This window comes from Chlamydotis macqueenii, chromosome W (genome assembly GCF_036417535.1).
Source record: "Chlamydotis macqueenii isolate bChlMac1 chromosome W, bChlMac1.mat, whole genome shotgun sequence".
NCBI lineage: Eukaryota > Metazoa > Chordata > Aves > Otidiformes > Otididae > Chlamydotis > Chlamydotis macqueenii.
The window spans coordinates 15414734-15433705 of NC_141592.1; the positions used below are offsets into that span (position 1 = coordinate 15414734).

The following is an 18972-nucleotide window of genomic DNA, read 5'->3' on the forward strand; positions in this document are numbered from 1 at the left end:
TCTGGAGGGCAGACTTTGGCCTGTTTAGGGGCCTGGCTTGCTGGCTCTCTTGCCAGCAAACCAACCCAGGATGCACCGGAGCCCCACCCTGGTGAAAGCAGGGCATCACACGGATACCATCAAGCCAAGCCTTCAATTTAATGCTGCGCAATACAGGGTTAAATACCCGTACACCCACTACGCACGCGAACGCACCCGCCCCCCCTGTGCCCGTGGACCCATCTATGCCTGCCACGCACCTACCCCTACACTCATGGACTTATCCGTGCCTACCACGTACGTGGACACACCTGCCCCCTGCACTCATGGACTTATCCGTGCCCACCACGTACATGGACGCACCTGCCCCCTGCACTTGTGGACTCATCCGTGTCCAGTGCGTGAATCGCCACGGACCGCCCCTCCTGCATGCATGCAGCCCTGCTAACGTTACCCCACATGGCTGACAGAGTCCCTTGGGAGGCAGTCCTGAAGGACACAGGAGTCCAGGAAAGCTGGACATTCTTCAAGAAGGAAATTGTAAAGGTGCAGGAGCAGGCCGTCCCTATGTGCCAAAAGACGAGCTGAGGGGAAGAAGACAGACCTTGCTGAACAGAGAGCTTTGGCTGGAACTCAGAAAAAAAAGAGAGCTTATGGCCTTTGGAAGAAGGGGCAGACAATTCAGGAGGACTACAAGGATGTTGTGAGTTTATGTAGCGAGAAAATTAGAAGGGCCAAAGCCCAACTAGAACTTAATCTGGCTACTGCAGTAAAAGACAATATAAAATGTTTTTGTAAATACATTAACTACAGAAGGAGGGCTAAGGAGAATCTCCATCCTTTATTGGATGCAGGGGAAAACACAGTGACAACAGATGAGGAAAAGGCTGAGGTACTTAATGCCTTCTTTGTCTCAGTCTTTAACAGTAAGACCAGTTGTTCTCAGGGTACTCCCAGCCCCCTGAGCTGGGAGACAGGGATGGGGAGCAGGATGAAGCCCCCATAATCCAAGGGGAAATGGTTAGCGACCTGCTACACCACTTAGACATGCACAAGTCTATGGGGCTGGATGGAATCCACCCAAGGGTACTGAGGGAGCTGGCGAAAGTGCTCACCAAGCCACTTTCCATCATTTACCAGCTGTCCTGGCTAACAGGGGAGGTCTCAGTTGACTGGAGGTTAGCAAATGTCATGCCCATCTACAAGAAGGGCCAGAAGGAGGATCCAGGGAGCTACAGGCCTGTCAGTTCGACTCTGGTAGCGGGGAAGGTTATGGAGCAGATCATTTTGAGTGTCATCACACAGCACGTACAGGACAACCAGGTGATCAGGCCCAGTCATCGTGGATTTATGAAAGGCAAGTTCTGCTTGACTAACCTAATCACTTTGTATGACAAGGTAACCCGCTTAGTGGATGAGGGAAAGGCTGTGGATGTGATCTACCCGGACTTTAGTAAAGCCTTTGACACTGTTTCCCACAGCATTCTTCTGGAGAAACTGGCTGCTCATGGCTTGGATGGGCGTACACTTCACTGGGTAAAAAACTGGCTGGATGGCCAAGCCCAAAGAGTTGTGGTGAATGGAATTATATCCAGTTGGCAGCCGGTCACAAGCAGTGTTCCCCAGGGCTCAGTATTGGGGCCAGTCTTGTTTAATATCTTTATCAATGACCTGGATGAGGGAATTGAGTGCTCCCTCAGTAAGTTTGCAGACGAGATCAACTTGGGCAGGAGTGTCCATCTGCTTGAGAGTAGGAAGACTCTATAGAGGAATCTGGACAGGCTGGACTGATGGGTTGAGGCCAATTGTATGAGATTCAACAAGGCCAAGTGCCAGATCCTGCACTTGGGTCACAACAACCCCATGCAACCCTACAGGCTTGGGGAAGAGTGTCTGGAAAGCTGCCTGGTGGAAAACAACCTGGGGATGTTGGTAAACAGTCCGTTGAATATAAGGTGGTAGTGTGCCCGGGTGGCCAAGGCAGCCAATAGCATCCTGGCTTGTATCAGAAATAGTGTGGCCAGCAGGACTAGGGAAGTGATCGTGCCCCTTGTAACCGGTTTGTAGGATTCCTATGCACAAAGTTCACCCAGCATATGATATTTAAAAGCACAACAGTATTTATTGCTCTATTATAGCCTTGCATAAGCAGTTACCAGCATAAGCAGTCACAGTTCCTAGCATAAGCAGGTACCAGAGTATTGTTTTCCCTTTATGAGAGTCTTACCACCCCGACTAAGCTGGAGACACCGCCGAGCAAGAGGATGATGATCAGCGGGGTCAGAGCAGAGAAGGGAGGCAGCCGCAGCACCCTCAGGGCATCCCCTGTTGTTTGTAGAGTGTACTCTGGGTCCTTTCTCTCTTTTCTCCGCTCTGAGCCGCCTCTGTTTATCCCCTCAGCAGATTCAGTGGCAGAGTACTGACCAGGCGTTGATGCACGCATGGCCAACGCATGCAGCAAGGCCTGCCAAGTACGTGCCCTGCTGGCTAACAGCGGTTCCCGGATAGCAGCAACATCCTGCTCAATAACAACTCTCCTAGTTCCCCTCTCCAAGGTCGCGTTCTCACAGCTGTGTGCAGCTCGTAATTTCCCACAGTGGCCCTACATGGACCATCACTGAAATCCCTCACACACCCCTGTACTCAGCATTGATGAGGCTGCACCTCAAATACTATGTTCAGATTTGGGCCCCTCACTACAAGAAGGACATTTAGGTCCTGGAGCGTGTCCAAAGAAAGGCAACAAAACTGGTGAAGGGTCTAGAGAGAGAACAAGTCTTATGAGGAGTGGCTGAGGGAACTGGGAATGTTTAGTCTGGAGAAAAGGAGGCTGAGGGGAGACCTTATCACTCTCTACAACTACCTGGAAGGAGGCTGTGGTGAGGTGGGTGTCAATCTGTTTTCCCCAGTAACAAGTGATAGGACGAGAAGAAACAATCTCAAGTTGCGTCAGGGGAGGTTTGGATTGGATATTAGGAAAAATTTCTCCACCAAAAGGGTTATCAAGCACTGGAACAGGCTGTCCAGGCAAGTGAATGAGTCACCATCACTGGAAGTATTTAAAAGATGTGGAGATGTGGCACTAAGGTATACGGTTTAGTGATAAACTTGGCAGTGTTAGGTTTATAGTTGGATGCATAGAATGATAGAATCATGGAATAGTATGAATTGGAAGAGACCTTTAAAGGTCATCTAGTCCCTGCAAGGAGCAGGGGACATCTCCAACTAGAGCAGGTTTCTCAGAGGCTCGTCCAACCTGGCCTTGAATGTTTCCAGGGATGGGGCATCCACCACCTCTCTGGGCAACCTGTTCCAGTGTTTCACCACCCTCAGTGTAAAAAATTTCTTCCTTATGTCTAATCTAAATCTACCTCCCTCTATTTGAAAACCGTTATCCCTCATCCTAACACAACAGACCCCCTAAAGAGATTCCCCTCATCTTTCTTGTAGGCCCCCTTTAGGTACCGGAAGACCACTATAAGGTGGTTCAGAGGAGGGCCACGAAGATGATAAAAGGTCTGGAGCACCTCTCTTATGAGGACAGGCTGAGAGAGTTGGGGCTGTTCAGCCTGGAGAAGAGGAGGCTCTGGGGAGACCCTATAGCGATCTTCCAGTACCTCAAGGGGGCTTATAAGAAAGATGGGGAGAGGCTGTGCAGTAGGGCCTGTTGTGACAGGACTAGGGGTAATGGTTTTAAAATAGAGGGAGGTAGATTTAGATTGGATATTAGGAAAAAATTTTTACACTGAGGGTTGTAGAACACTGGAACAGGTTCCCCAGAGAGGTGGTGGATGCCCCATCCCTGGAAACGTTCAAGGCCAGGCTGGATGAGGCTCTGAGCAACCTGATCTAGTCGGGGATGTCCCTGCTCCTTGCAGGGGGGTTGGACTAGGTGACCTTTGAATGTCCCTTCCAACTCTAACCATTCTATGATTCTATGATTCTATGATTTGCCCTTGGTGAAGCCATGTTGGCTGTCACCAACCACCTCCTTGCTCTCCATGTGCCTTAGCATGGTTTCCAGGACAATCTGCTCCATGATCTTTCCAGGCACAGGAGTGAGGCTGACCGGACTGCAGTTCTCTGTGTCTTCCTTTTTTCCCTTTTTAAAAATGGAGTTATATTTCCCCTTTTCCAGTCAGTGGGGACCTCTCCGGTCTGCTAAGACTTCTTAGACTCTATGATCTTAAAGGTCTTTTCCAACCTAAATGATTCAATGATTCTATGATTCTATATTCAGGTCACAAACTGCCAGGCTTAAAATGTAATTCTTAAAGCATAGCTTATAAAGTGACTTGCTTCAGTACAGCAGCAGATCTTTGTATTTACTGTGCAGTGCGCTGCTCAATATGGAAGTATCTGCACCCACATCAGAGCACATGGGGTAAAGCTAATAGTATTTCTAGCCATGTCACAGCCTTTATTTGTGTCTGAACAGTTGAGTTACTGAATGTGTTGATTTTGTTTAGTGGGAGGAGGCTAAGGTCTGCAAGGAGCTGCTAGACATTTCCCCTTTGTCTGATGGACTCTGCCAGGTCTAGGGTGGATCCACTACTGGCTGGGGCGGAGTCAATTGGTGCTGGAATGTTCAGTGATAGCACCTCTGTGATAACGTATTTAAGAAGGTGTGATGGTTTAGCCCAAGTTACCACACAGTTTCTCACTCACCCTCCCCCTCCCCAGTGGGATGGGGGAGAGAACTGGGAAGAAAGGAAAACTCGTAGGTTGAGATGAAGACCATTTACTAAAATAGCAAAGGAAAATTACAATAATAACAGAATATAATGATATTAAAATAGACAAAATGAACAATGTATGTTTTCTTACCACCCGATGTCCCAATGACCAATACAGCCCGTTCCGAGCAGCGATCACAGAAACAAAACCGATCAGCAAGCAAAGGAGCAAAAAGGAGCCAGCAAGGTAGAGAGATTGATGTCAGCAAATGAGAGAGAGGGATGGATGCCAGGAAGGCAGATACCCGCCCTGGCCAGCCCCCACTTATATACTGAGCATGACGTTTATGGCATGGAATACTCTCTTTGGGCAGTTTGGGTCAATTATTCTGTCTGTTTTTCTCCCAGCTTCCTGCATCTGCAAATTAGCGAGACTTGGAAAGCCGGACAGTGTCCTTGGTCTCATTCACAACAACTGGTATCATCAGGGTGTTTTATCAACATTCTTCACACATGAAATCCAAAACACACTGGCTACTGAGAGGAACATTAACTCCATCCCTGCCGAAACCAGGACTGAAGGGTGAAAATAAAAAAAAAAAAAAAAAGTGAATAAGCAGAAGCATGGGACAGAGAGGGGAAGAATGCGAGCCTTGTGGGCCTTGTGATCCTCACCCTCTGGCCTCCCGCCGAGTGGCCATCTGGGCCCAACTTGACCTGGCCCGGCTGCAAGAAGTGAAGAGAGGAGATGTGAAGAGAACCTGAGAGGCATCTGCCTGAGCCTGATTGTGAAGAATTTCTTGTGAGAGGAACAGCTGCAAATGCCAAGGTCAGTGAAGAAGGAAGGGGAGGAGTAATGTTGCTCCTGGCAAGATTCCCCTGCAGCCTGTGGTGAAGACCATGGTGGAGCAGGTTGTCCCCCTGCAGCCCATGGAGGTTCATGGAGGAGCAGAGATCCACCTGCAGCCCATGGAGGATCCCACACTGGGGCAGGCGGATGCCCAAAGGAGGCTGTGGCCCATGGAGGGCCCGTGCTGGAGCAGCCTGTTCCTGAGGTACTGTACCCTGTGGAAAAGGACCCCACACTGGAGCAGTTCATGAAGGACTGTAACCCATGGGAGGGACTTTACGTTGAAGCATGATTGGAATGTGAGTTCTTCCCCTGAGGAGGAAGAAGCAGTGGATAACAACATGTGATGAACTGACCGCAACCTCCATTCCCTATTCTCCCCCTGTGCCACTCGAGGAAGGAGGGAGGGAGAGAAGGAGGTAGAGATAATTGAACATAAAAGAGGGAAGAGGGAAGAGGGAGAGATGGGAAGAAGTTGGTTTTTTTCTCTTTCTCATTATCCTGCTTTGGTTTTAATAAATGAAAAAATAGTTTTCCCCAAATCGAGTCTGTTTTGCCTTTAATGGTAACTTCAAGGATCTCTCCCTGTTCTTATCTCAAACCTCGAGCCTTTTTGTTATATTATCTCTCCCCCATTCCCTTGGAGGATGGGGGGAATGAGTGAGAGACTGCATAGCTTGGTCTCGAGCAGGGCTAAACTATGACACTGAAGTATTTCAAAATAAAAATGCAATTTGTGTTTGTCCTTTGGTGATCAGACTTACAGCGTCATCTTGAGAAATGATTCTTCTATGATGTTGTCACTACCTTCCAGGCACTATCCACAACCAGATGTTAGTGTTTTCAGAGTTACTATGGGTCTTCCATGATGGAAGTCCATTGCATGGACTACTCTAGAGAGGGAACCACTTTCTCTTTTTTTTTCTTTCTTTATGCACTGAGAGCAGTGGCAACCTCTCCTGAGTTGCATCTGGCAGTGCCCTCAAACATCCAACTGTTATAGCATTAAAAACTCTCTGATATCTCACATACAAAATATTTGCATTGGTACCTGAACTGGAGCTAGGTCAAAGTCACTGTTTCTGCTGAGTGGATTTTTTCCCATTATGTGCAGTTTTGAGATTTGAAGTTTTATTCAGTCATCTGTGTGATGTTCCTGTTTTGGCTTCTGCTTCTCATGGTCTATTCAGTAGGTTAATTCTTTTCAGTTTACTTATTCTCACCTTTGTAATGAGCTCTTCTTGCTTGTCCATTTTCCAAGGGTGGATTCCCTTTTAATAGGTTGCGAAGGAATGTTCTTCAAAATAATTGCTTTCTGTGGATCCACGTTCCCTTCCTATGATTCTTTGCAGTTTTTGATGGATTCCTGATGTAATACAAGGAACTGAGCAGTGTCTGGGTCCAGAGTACCTTCTACCCTTGGATTGATTATTGAGTTCTAAGTGAATATTGCAAACTAAAAAAACCTGTAAGCTATCATGTTCTCTACTATGTTTGTAGATATTTAGTGGATGTTGTCTCAGAGGCATGTTTATGAATATGTAACCTTGTCTTTTTCAGATTTTAAATTAATCTTTGGTTTCAACTACTATTGTTAGTCATGTTAAGTCACATCCCTGGAGTGTTGCCCTGATATTGTCTTCTTTACAGGAAAGAAAATCTATGTGAATTTTTTCTTCAAAGATATAAGTCTCCGGGTTAACAATTAATCACTCTGCAAGGATGAGTTGAAGAGATTCTTTAGCTACTTGTAGGGGTGTTCCCCCTCCCCCTTTTTCTGACTGGCTTTTGTGTAGGAGTTACTGCTGCCTATTTTCTATAAGAACTAACCTTAGTGTGTGGGAGGGGCAATTTTGCTGAATTTGAGATGCTTTTGAGTGCCTCTAATGGTGCCTTGGAGGACTTAATATCTTGAGAGCTCCCTCCCGGCCTTCTCCTAAAAGCACTGACTGAAGAGTGATACTCCAATGAGAAGATTTTTTTTTTTGTAAAGGACAGGGATTACAGGTGGTGTTCCAAATCCGGGTTCTTTTACCCAGTGTGCAGTACATCAGTCTTACACACAGAGCAGAGGTATTTATTTATTTCATTTCTGCTCAGAGATGGATGCTAGGTGGTAAATCCACAAAGCTAGCACACCTGGTTACAATCGCATTACATATTTATGCAATTCAGAATAACAATTCTGCCTTTCGGTCACATCTACTTAACTACAATTGATTAGTTCTTTTCTTATGTTAGTTTAAAGATATAATTCTTCTTAAATTTACTACGCATGCTCGGTGAGTAGGGGTCTTTATCTGAGGAGGGGGCAATTTTAGCACTAGAGGTGTGGTTTTCATATTATAATGGGAGAGTTCACTTTGAGGACACTAATTAGTGGGATTTCGCTGACCATTCACAACCTTTATCAATATTATGCACTGGCAAGGATATACATCCTCTTTGTTTAATAAATCTTTTCATACTCTGGATCCTTCCTCAGCTGCTTGAACTTCTCTAGCAGGTCTGCTCTCCTTGAGCCTGTCTTGGTGTTTCTTTGTTCTGGCAGATTTATGGCATCATCCTGCTCTTTCAAGGGCCACGTCTGCCGTGCTACTCTTTGCTTATCTTGATTCTTCCTTTCCCATGCAGTTCCCTGCTGACTTTGTGCTTCTTTGACAATCATCTAGCTTTTGGTACCTTCTGGGGCAAGATGTTTCTTTTTTTATCAGTCTCTCAGTTTCTCCTCAAGGGTATAGTTGTTAGCAGAGTATGCATTGTTTATACAAATTAACTTGTCTTGCTCAAGCCATATTCTGTTTCATGAGATATTCATTGTCCTTGCCTAATGTAAAATTTCATAAAAACTCATTCATATATATTTGTAAAAATGTCATTCATGTATATCACAGGTATTTGCCTTCTTTAACACCTTCAGAGTAAAAAATACTTTTTTATTATATTAGGTGAAAGTTTTTCTATGCCATGCCATAACTGTCCAAAGCCCTTGCAAAAGCTTACTTCATACACTTGTGTTTTTGCTGCAGATCCATCAGGGCGCAGTCCCTGTCTCATACACGGTGACAACGGTGACGCCACATGGAATTCCACTTTGTACAGCCCAGCACATACCATCTTGCAGCACACAGCATGTCTCAGGTTGTTCTGCAGTATTCAGTGGACAGCATCTTCCTATCTGTAGTGTGCCTCCTCCAGTAAGTATGATTCTCTAGTTATATTGACTCTGGACTTAGACTTAGGAGATGGAAAGTCTGGAGTTTCACTGCCCATACAGCTTTCCCTGATGTAAAATAAAAAATACTGTTTCCTGGAGTAAACTGTAATGGTATATATAATAGTGCAAGCTTTAGAGCCATTAAACATATTGTGCTTCCCTGCTCCCTTCATAGAATGATACCATATTCTTGTGCATTTTTAACTCAAAATGGATGCTGGTTTATGATCTGGTCTCTTACCCCCTATCCATTAGCAGCTATTCTACATACTTACATGCTTACAGGAAAATACTTTCAAAGTTCATCAAGTAGTATTAGGAATTTCACCTAGAGCTTTTATCTGGAAATGATCTTATAAAATGGTATGGCTACAGCTAACAACTCTTTATGAAAGACAGGCAAGGAAGCAGAGGGGATTGCCCCTTATATGAAGGAGCAGCTCAAGCATATAGAGCTCTTCTATGGAATGAGTGACAGGCTGCTTGAGAGCTTGTGGGTCAGGAACAGAGAAGAGACTAGTAAGGGGCGATATCATGATGTGAGCTTGTTATAGACCACCTGATCAGTGTGAAGAAGGGGACAAGACCTTCTTTAAGCAACCTGAGGAAGTCTCCAGATTACAGACCCTGGTTCTCATGGGGGACTTGAAACTCCCTGACATCTGCTGGAAGGGCAACAGTGGGACAGAAACAGTCCAGGAGGCTTCTGGAGAGTATTGCAGGGGAGGTGAACAATGACGAAAACTTCTTAATACAAGTGTTGGATGGGCCAACTGGGGGGATGCACAGCTGGATCTGCTGCTCATGAACAAGGAAGAACTATTTGAGGCTGTGGCAATCAGTGGCAGCCTTGACTTAAGTGGAGCTCAAGATCCTGAGGGGAGTGAGGAAGGCAAGAAGCAGAGTATAGACCTTGCATTTCAGACCATTGTGCATGCAGCTTTTGCTTTACCTATTAAACTGTATTTATCTCAAACCATGAGTTTTCACACTTTTACCCTGCTGATTCTCTTCCCCATCACACTGGGGGGAGGGGAGTGAGCGAGTGGCTGTTTGGTGTTTAGCTGCCTACTGGGGTTAAACCACAACAGTCCTTTTTGGTGCCCAACGTGGGGTCTGAAGGGTTTGAGATAACAACAGATTTGACTGTCTCAGTCACCGAGGTAACAGCTTCAGAGCCGGCAGGATCCGCAGTGGCGCGGCGCAGAGAGGAGATTCCCAAACCGAAGAAGCTCAGGGGGGAGCCGAGAGAGACGCCACAAACCCTCAGGAGCCCACAGCTTGTGTGAGGGCGGCTGATGAGACCTGGGTGGAGCCAGGGGGCACCGGCGGTCCAGCCCCTCTCCACCTATAAAGCAGGCCCTAGGGAGAATCAGCGACCAGGAGCGCAGTGAACAGGGGGTGGCAGTTCGTGAGGGCAGGGTGCCGACCTAGGGCATTTGCCGTACCCGACTCTCAAGGCAACATGGCAAACACTCACCTGAGAGCAAAGGTTACAGCTTTGGCCTGGAGGTCTGCACCAGCTACCCCCGCGGTGGTTGATGTCTCCGTGCAGACGGAGTAGCTAAAGGGAGAGGCTGCAGTGCAGACCTCCAGCTGCAGGCAGTGCCTGGACCCTACTCCTGGGGCAGGGGCAGAGACAGGAGGCAGCCCTGCCTGCAGAAGGTGTGCCCTGGTGGAGGAGCTCCTGTGGCAGGTGGCTGAGCTGCAGGAGGCGGTCAGGAGGCTGTGTGACATCAGGGAGACTGAGAGGGAGCTGGATACTTGGTTTCAAGCACAGTCTGCACCAGAACCACAGTGCCTGGTCAATGAACTAAAACCCCTGCCACTGACACACGCGGTAAGTAAGCAGGCAAAAGATACCAAGGAATGGAAGCTCGCAAAGGCAAGGGGCAGCAGGAGGAAGAAGCTTCCCCTGAACCCTGAGGTGCCCCTGCAGAACCGCTTTGCTGCTCTGCAGGCTGAAGAAGTAAGACCCAGCACCTCAGGGGAGGCACTGGAGCCGTGCAAGGTAGCCCAACCGGCTCGCATGACAACCAGTGCTACCAAGAAAAGGAGATGTGTGGTAGTAGTGGGTGACTCTCTCCTGAAAGGTACGGAGGCACCCATCTGCCAACCTGATGCGCTCTCTAGGGAGGTATGCTGTCTCCTGGGGGCTCGTATCAGCAATGTTAATAAGAGAGTAACAAACCTCATATGGCCCACAGACTATTATCCACTGCTGGTGTTTCACGTGGGTGCCAGCGACACAGCCAGGAGCAGCCAGAGAAGCATCAAGAGGGACTTCAGGGCCCTGGGAGCAACAGTTAAGGACTCTGGGGCACAGGTGGTCTTCTCCTCAATCCTCCAGGTCAAAGGGAAGGGGCCTGAAAGGGCCAGACAAATCTGGCAAGTCAACACATGGCTTAAGGAGTGGTGCTACAGCCAGGGCTTTGGCTACTGTTCTGGTTTTATTTACTGAGGGGGGGCTACAGTGGTAGTTTCTGGAAGAAGCTGCTAGAAGTTGCTCCCCTTTGTTCAGTAGACTCAGCCAGGCCTAGGGCGGACCCGCTGCTGGCCAAGGCCAAGCCAACTGGTAGCAGAATGTTCCCTGATAACGCCTCTGCAATAACGTATTTAAGAAGGGGAAAACAGGAAAAAAAAGAGAAGAGATGATGTGAAGAAGTTGAGCGTGGGCAGAGAGGGGGAGGCACGAGCCTTGTGGGCCTTGCAGGCCTCACCCTCTGGCCTCCCGCCGGGCAGCTGACTGGGCCCGACTCGTCCCGGCCCGGCTGCAAGAAGTGGAGAGGAGATGAGATGTAAATGAGATGTGAAAAGGATCCTGAGAGGTGTCTGCCTGCCTGTTGTGAAGAATTTTTTCTTGTGAGAGAAATGGCTGCAGACGCCAAGGTCACTGAAGAAGGAGGGGGAGGAGTAATGCGGCTCCTGGCCAAGATTCCCCTGCAGCCTGTGGTGACGACCATGGTGGAGCAGGTTGTCCCCCTGCAGCCCATGGAGGTCCACGGAGGAGCAGAGATTCACCTGCAGCCTGTGGAGGACCCCACACTGGGGCAGGTGGATGCCTGAAGGAGGCTATGGCCCGTGGAGGGCCCGCTGGGGCAGCCGTTCTGGAGGGACTGCACCCCGTGGAGGAAATGACCCATGCTGGAGCAGTTTCACGAAGGACTGTGGTGTATGGGAGGGATCCCACGCTGGAGCAGGGGAGGAATGTGAGGAGTTCTTCCCCCGATGATGAAGCAGCAGCGTAAAGCGACGTGTGATGGACTGACCATAACCCCCATTCCCTCTTCCCCGCTGTGCCACTCGGTGTGGGGGAATGTAGTAGAGATAATGTTAAGCTCGGGAAGAGGGAGGGGTGGGGTGACGTTATCTTGTTCCCTGTCTCATTCTCCTGCTAGTTTTAGTAATAAATGAATAGTTTTCCCCAAGTTGAGTCTGTTTTGCCCGTGACAGTAACTTTAAGGATTTCTCCCTGTCCTTATCTCGAACCTTGAGCCTTTTTTCTTGTATTATCTCTCCCTATTCTCTCAGAGAGTGGGGGGAGTGAGAGAGAGACTGTGTAGTCTGGTCCCAATCAGGGCTAAGCTACGACAGCTATTTAGACCACAGGACTTGCTTTGAGAAGCCTGGTCTACTAGGGGTGGATGGGGTACACTTAACTGAGAAGGGGAAGAGTGTCCTTGGCCAAAGGTTTGCCAGGATCATCAAGAGGGCTTTAAACTAGTGTTGCTGGTGGAGGGGGAGCACAGTCCAGCCCACTACTGTCAGCATGGCACCAGTGCCAGCACCAAGTACCCAGAAGCCGGTAAGTGCGAGAGAACCTAAACTGCAGACCAAAAGAGCTCCTATTGCTCCAGCCAGCAAGTCGGCTTTGTCGGGGGCCCAGCTGAAATGTCTACATACCAATGCACGCAGCATGGGGAATAAACAGGAAGAGCTGGAGATGCTTGCACACGAGCAGGGCTATGACCTTATTGGCATCACAGAGATGCGGTGGGATGACTCCTATGACTGGAGCATTGGGATGGAGGGGTATAGACACTTTAGGAAGGACAGGCAGGGGAGATGAGGAGGGGATGTCACCCTCTATGTCAGCAACAGGCTGGAGTGTGTGGAGCTCCGCCTGGGGATGGAGGAGGAGCTGACAGAGAGCTTATGGGTTAGGATTAAAGGGAGGGAAGGAACAGGGGACATTACAGTGGGAGTGTGCTACAGGCCGCCTAGCCAGGAGGACAGAGCGGACGAGGCCCTCTACAACCAGATAGGAGCAACCTCTCGGTTGCAAGCCCTGGTCCTCATGGGGGATTTGTACCACCCTGACATCTGTTGGAGAGACAACACGGCAGGGCACAGGCAGTCCAGGAGGTTCCTGGAATGTGTGGATGACAACTTCCTCCTGCAGGCGATAGAGGAGCCAATGAGGAGGGGTGCCATGCTCGACCTTGTTCTCACCAACAGGGAGGGACTGGTGGGGGATGTGAAACTAACGGACAGCCTTGGCTGCAGCGGCCACGACACGGTGGAGTTCAAGATCCACGGGGCAGCAAGGAAGCTATCCACCAAGCTCTCTGCCCTGGACTTCGGGAGGGCAGACTTTGGCCTCTTCAGGGACCTGATGGGCAAAGTGCCATGGGATGCAGCTCTGGAGGGAAGAGGGGCCAAGGAAAGTTGGTCGATATTCAAGGAGCTCCTTTTCCAAGCTCAGCAGCAATGCATCCTGATGAAGAGCAAGTCGGGCAAAAAGGCCAGGAGGCCTGTGTGGATGAGCAAGGAGCTCCTGGACCAACTGAAAGTAAAGAAGGAAGCCTATAGAGGGTGGAGGCGGAGACAGGAGTCGTAGTTCAGCCCCGATCGGACCAGACTACGCAGTCTCTCTCTCACTCCCCCCACACTCCGAGAGAATAGGGAGAGAAAATATAAGGAAAAACGGCTCAAGGTTTGAGATAAGGACAGGGAGAAATCCTTTTTGCATCTTATTCACTTCTCATCTCCTCTCCACTTCTTGCAGCCGGGCCGGGCCGAGTTGGGCCCAGTCGGCTGCCCGGCGGGAGGCCAGAGGGTGAGGCCTGCAAGGCCCATGAGGCTCACGCCTCCCCCTCTCTGCCCCCCGCTCAGCTGCTTCACATCTTCTCTCCTCTCTTTTTTTTCTGTTTTCCCATTCTTAAATACGTTATCGCAGAGGCGTTATCACGGGACATTCTGCTACCAATCGGCTCGGCCTTGGCCAGCAGTGGGTCCGCCCTAGGCCTGGCCAAGTCCACTGAACAAAGGGGAGCGACTTCTAGCAGTTTCCTACAGAAGCTGCCACCTTAGGCCCCCCCCTCACTAACAAAACCACGACATTCCACCCGTCGCCTCTGCGAATTACGTATTTAAGAATTCTAATTAAAATACACACACATCAACAGAAAAGAAAAAGAATTCCCCGCACCAAGAATCAAATTAATATCCTCAAAACACCAACAGTGAATATACCATGCAATTTACACACAATTCACCACAATCAGAACATAAATTTCCCCTAATCATTTTGCTCTTTTGTCAAGTTCAATCCCTGTTTTGCCCATTACCGCTCCCAATTAAACTCAATCCTTATCTCAAATTCCTCGAGCCCCACGTTGGGCGCCAAAATAACAGTCGTAGTTCAGCCCCGATCGGACCAGACTACGCAGTCTCTCTCTCACTCCCCCCACACTCCGAGAGAATAGGGAGAGAAAATATAAGGAAAAACGGCTCAAGGTTTGAGATAAGGACAGGGAGAAATCCTTTTTACATCTTATTCACTTCTCATCTCCTCTTCACTTCTTGCAGCCGGGCCGGGCCGAGTTGGGCCCAGTCGGCTGCCCGGCGGGAGGCCAGAGGGTGAGGCCTGCAAGGCCCATGAGGCTCGCGCCTCCCCCTCTCTGCCCCCCGCTCAGCTGCTTCACATCTTCTCTCCTCTCTTTTTTTTCTGTTTTCCCATTCTTAAATACGTTATCGCAGAGGCATTATCACGGGACATTCTGCTACCAATCGGCTCGGCCTTGGCCAGCAGTGGGTCCGCCCTAGGCCTGGCCAAGTCCACTGAACAAATGGGAGCGACTTCTAGCAGTTTCCTACAGAAGCTACCACCTTAGGCCCCCCCCTCACTAACAAAACCACGACAACAGGTAACCTGGGAGGACTACGAAGAGGCTATGCGAGTGGCCAGATATCAGGTGAGGCAGGCTAAAGCCCTGACAGAATTGAATTTTCCCCCTCTACTCTGGTGAGACCCGACTTGGAGTACTGTGTCCAGTTCTGGAGCCCCCAACATAAGAAGGACATGTACCAGTTGGAGAGGGTCCAGAGGAGTGCCACAAAGATGATCAGAGGGCTGGAGCACCTCTCCTATGAGGACAGGCTGAGAGAGTTGAGGCTGTTCAGCCTGGAGAAGAGGAGGCTCCGGGGAGACCTGATAGCGGTCTTCCAGTACCTCAAGGGGGCCTACAAGAAAGATGGAGAGAGACTCTTCAGTAGGGCCTGTTGTGACAGGACTAGTGGTAATGGTTTTAAAATAGAGGGAGATAGATTTAGTTTAGATAATAGGAAATTTTTTTTTTACACTGGGGGTTGTAGAACACTGTAACAGGTTGCCCAGAGAGGTGGTGGATGCCCCATCCCTGGAAACGTTCAAGGCCAGGTTGGATGAGGCTCTAAGCGACCTGATCTAGTGGGGGATGTTCCTGCTCCTTGCAGGGGGATTGGGCTAGATGATTTTTGAAGGTCCCTTCCAACTCTAACTATTCTATGAATCTGGCCAGGGGTGTCAAAAGCAACAAGAAAGGATTCTATAGATGTGACGGGTACAAAAGGACATACAGGGAGAATGTAGGCCCCCTCCGGAAGGAAATGGATGACCTGGTTACCTGGGACATGTAGAAGGCTGAGATGCTCCATGACTTTTTTGCCTCAGTCTTCACTGGTAAGGGCTCTTGTCACGCCACCCAAACTGTGGAAGGCACAAGCAGGGACTGCGAGAATTAAGAACCGTCCACTGTAGCAGAAGAGCAGGTTCAGGAACATCTGAGGAACCTGAAGGTGCACAAGTCCATGGGAACCGGTGAGATGCATCTGTGGGTCCTGAGGGAACTGGCGGATGAAGTTGCCAAGCCACTGGCCATTGTATTTGAGAAGTCATGGTGGTCTGGTGAGGTCCCGGATGACTGGAAGAGGAGTAACATAACCCCCATTTTTAAAAAGGGGAACAAGGAAGACCCGGGCAACTACAGGCCGGTCAGCCTCACCTCTGTGCCTGGCAAGGTCATGGAGCAGATTCTCCTGGAACCCATGCTGAGGCACATGGAGAGCAAGGAGGTGGTTGGTGACAGCCAACATGGCTTCACCAAGGGAAGATCATGCTTGACCAATTTGGTGGCCTTCTATGACGGGGTGACAGCATCGGTGGACAAGGGACGAGCAACGGATATCCTTGACCTGGACTTGTGCAAGGCTTTTGACACTGTCCCGCACGACATCCTTCTCTCTGAACTGGAGAGACATGGGTTTGATGGACGGACCACTCGGTGGATAAGGAATTGGCTGGATGGCCGCACTCAGAGAGTGGTGATCAACGGCTCGATGTCCAAGTGGAGACCGGTCACGAGTGGCATTCTTCAGGGGTCTGTGTTGGGCCTGGCCTTGTTTAACATCTTTGTCAGCAACATGGACAGTGGGATAGAGTGCACCCTCAGCAAGTTCGCCGACGACACCAAGCTGTGTGGTGCCGTCAACACACTGGAGGGGAGGGATGCCATCCAGAGGGACCTTGACAGGCTGGAGAGGTGGGCCCGTGCCAACCTCATGAAGTTCAACCAGGCCAAGTGCAAGGTCCTGCACCTGGGTCGTGGCAATCCCAGGCACAAATACAGGCTGGGCAGAGAATGGATTGAGACCAGCCCTGAGGAGAAGGACTTGCGACAGATGGATGATTTTCACTTCATAGAATCATAGAATGGTTAGGGATGGAAGGGACCTTCAAGGGCAACCTGTTCCAGTGTTCCACCACCCTCAGTGTAAAACATGTTTTCCTAATATCTAGTCTAAATCGATCTACCTCTATTTTGAAACCATTACCCCTTGTCCTGTCACAACAGGCCCTACTGAACAGTCTCTCCCCGTCTTTCCTGTAGGCCCCCTTGAGGTACTGGAAGACTGCTATAAGGTCTCCCTGGAGCCTTCTCTTCTCCAGTCTGAACAGCCCCAACTCTCTCAGCCTGTCCTCATAGGAGAGGTGCTCCAGCCCTTTTATCATCTTCGTGGCCCTCCTCTGGACCCTCTCCAACTGGTCCATGTCCTTCTTATGTTAGGGGCTCCAGAAGTGGATGCAGTATTCCAGGTGGGGTCTCACCAGGGCAGAGTAGAGGGGGAGAATCACCTCCCTCGACCTGCAGGTCACGCTCCTGTTTATGCAGCCCAGGATGTGGTTGGCCTTCTGCGCTGCAAGGGCGCATTGCCAGCTTGATACAGGGAATTAATTGTCTGCTAAATATTGCTTGATTTAGAAGACTAACTGTCTGCTAGACAATTCCTAACAATCCTGTTTGCCTTGAAACTCACTTAAGCTTATCAGGGACTGTTATTTGTCAAGAAACTGGTATTTGTCAAGAATTAATATGCATCCATTTCCACATGCCTGTCTTTCCTCCTTTGTGTCTGTGTGTGCGCGTCTCTTTCTGTGTGCATTCATCTCTGTCTCTCCCCTCCTATTTGCATGCCCATCTCTCTATCTCTCTTCTTCTGTGCGTGTGCACGTGCCTCTTTCTCGCTCTGCATCTGAATATGTGCATGTCTCTCTGCATATGTCTTTTCCTCTGCAACTGCATGTGCATCTGTCTCTCCTCCCCTGCATCTATGTGCGCACTCATCTCTGTGTGTGTGCCTGTCTCTTTTTCTGTCTATCTCTTTCTTCCCCTGCCTCTTTGTTCATGCCTCTGTCTTTCTTCCTTTGCATCTGTGCACACGCGCACCTCTCTATCTCTGTCTCTATGTGCACGCCTGCATCTTATCTTCCTCCATTTTTGTCTGCGTGAGCATCTCTCAGTCACTCTTCCTCTGCATCTGTGCATGCATACATCTGTCCCTGTTTGTCTCTCTCTCTGCATCTGTGTGCACGTGGATTTCTCTGTCTCTCCCTGTGTCTGTGTGCATGCATCTCTGTCTCGTCCTCTGTGTCTGTGCATGCACTTCTCTGTCTTTCTTTATATGTCTCTTCCACTGCATTTGTCTGCACAAGTGTCTGTGTGTGCTCACATCTCTTTCTCTCTTCCTCTCCATCTTTGTGCATCTCTCTTTCCCCACATGTGTGCATGTATGCATCTCTGCACCTGTCTTTTTGCGTGTCTCTCTCTCCTTGCATCTATGTGCAGGTGCCTCCCTGTCTCTCTTTCTCCATGTTGGTGTCCACGCACAGTTCTCCTAATCTGTGCACAGGTGCCCCTCCCTATGTCTATCTCTGCATCTGTGTACATGCCTGTTTCTCTCTCCCCCCCAACCATCACTCTGCATTTGTGTGCCTGTGCATCTCTCTTCCTTCGAGTTTGTGTGTTCATGAATCTCTCTTCCTCTACGTCTTTGTGTGCGTGTCTGTATGGCCTCCTCTGCATCTGTTTGCACATGCCTCTTTCTCTTTCTACTCACTCATCTCCCACTTGCTCACTCTCTCTCTCTGCATTTATGTGCACATGCCTCCCTGTGCCCATCTCCTGTCAGTCTCAGTCTCTCTTGCTCTCCATAACCCTCTCATTCTCTTGCTCTCTCTCATTCTGCCTTTTGCTCTCTTTCTCAATCTCTCTTCTACACTGTCTTCTGCTCTCTCGCACTTTTGTGTGCACTAAATTTCTCTCACATTGCCTGTGTCATTATCTCCTGATCGCGCTCTTTCTTGCTCTCATTCTCTCTCACTCTTTCTCTTCCTTTCTACTCTCTCTGTCTTGTTCTTCCTTTATCCATCTATATCTATTTCTTGTTCTCTTCTTTCTTGCTTGCTCTCCCTCGTTCGCACTCTTGTCTCGCTTCATCCAACCTGGTCTTGAACGTTTCCAGGGATGGGACATCAACCACCTCTCTGGGCAACCTGTTCCGGTGTTCTATAACCCTCACTGCAAAAAAAATTTTCCTAATAATAATATCTATGGGCTATTCCTCCAAAGTCTGTTGAGTTCATTTAGTCCATGACTCCGGGTTCCATCTGTCATAACAGTCTCTCAGGGCAGGAGAGGTGGTATGCAGTG

The 18972-nt window shown here is 49.2% G+C and overlaps 1 protein-coding gene across 1 annotated transcript in view; it reads left to right on the forward strand.

Moving 5' to 3' along the window:
• Positions 1 to 18972, forward strand: part of LOC147596588 (E3 ubiquitin-protein ligase RNF38-like) — a 254090-nt gene that overhangs the window by 208152 nt on the left and 26966 nt on the right. Inside the window, exon 5 of the mRNA XM_086769690.1 lies at positions 8535 to 8702. Coding sequence (XP_086625816.1) covers positions 8535 to 8702 — 168 coding nt within the window. The remainder of the gene's footprint in view (positions 1 to 8534; positions 8703 to 18972) is intronic.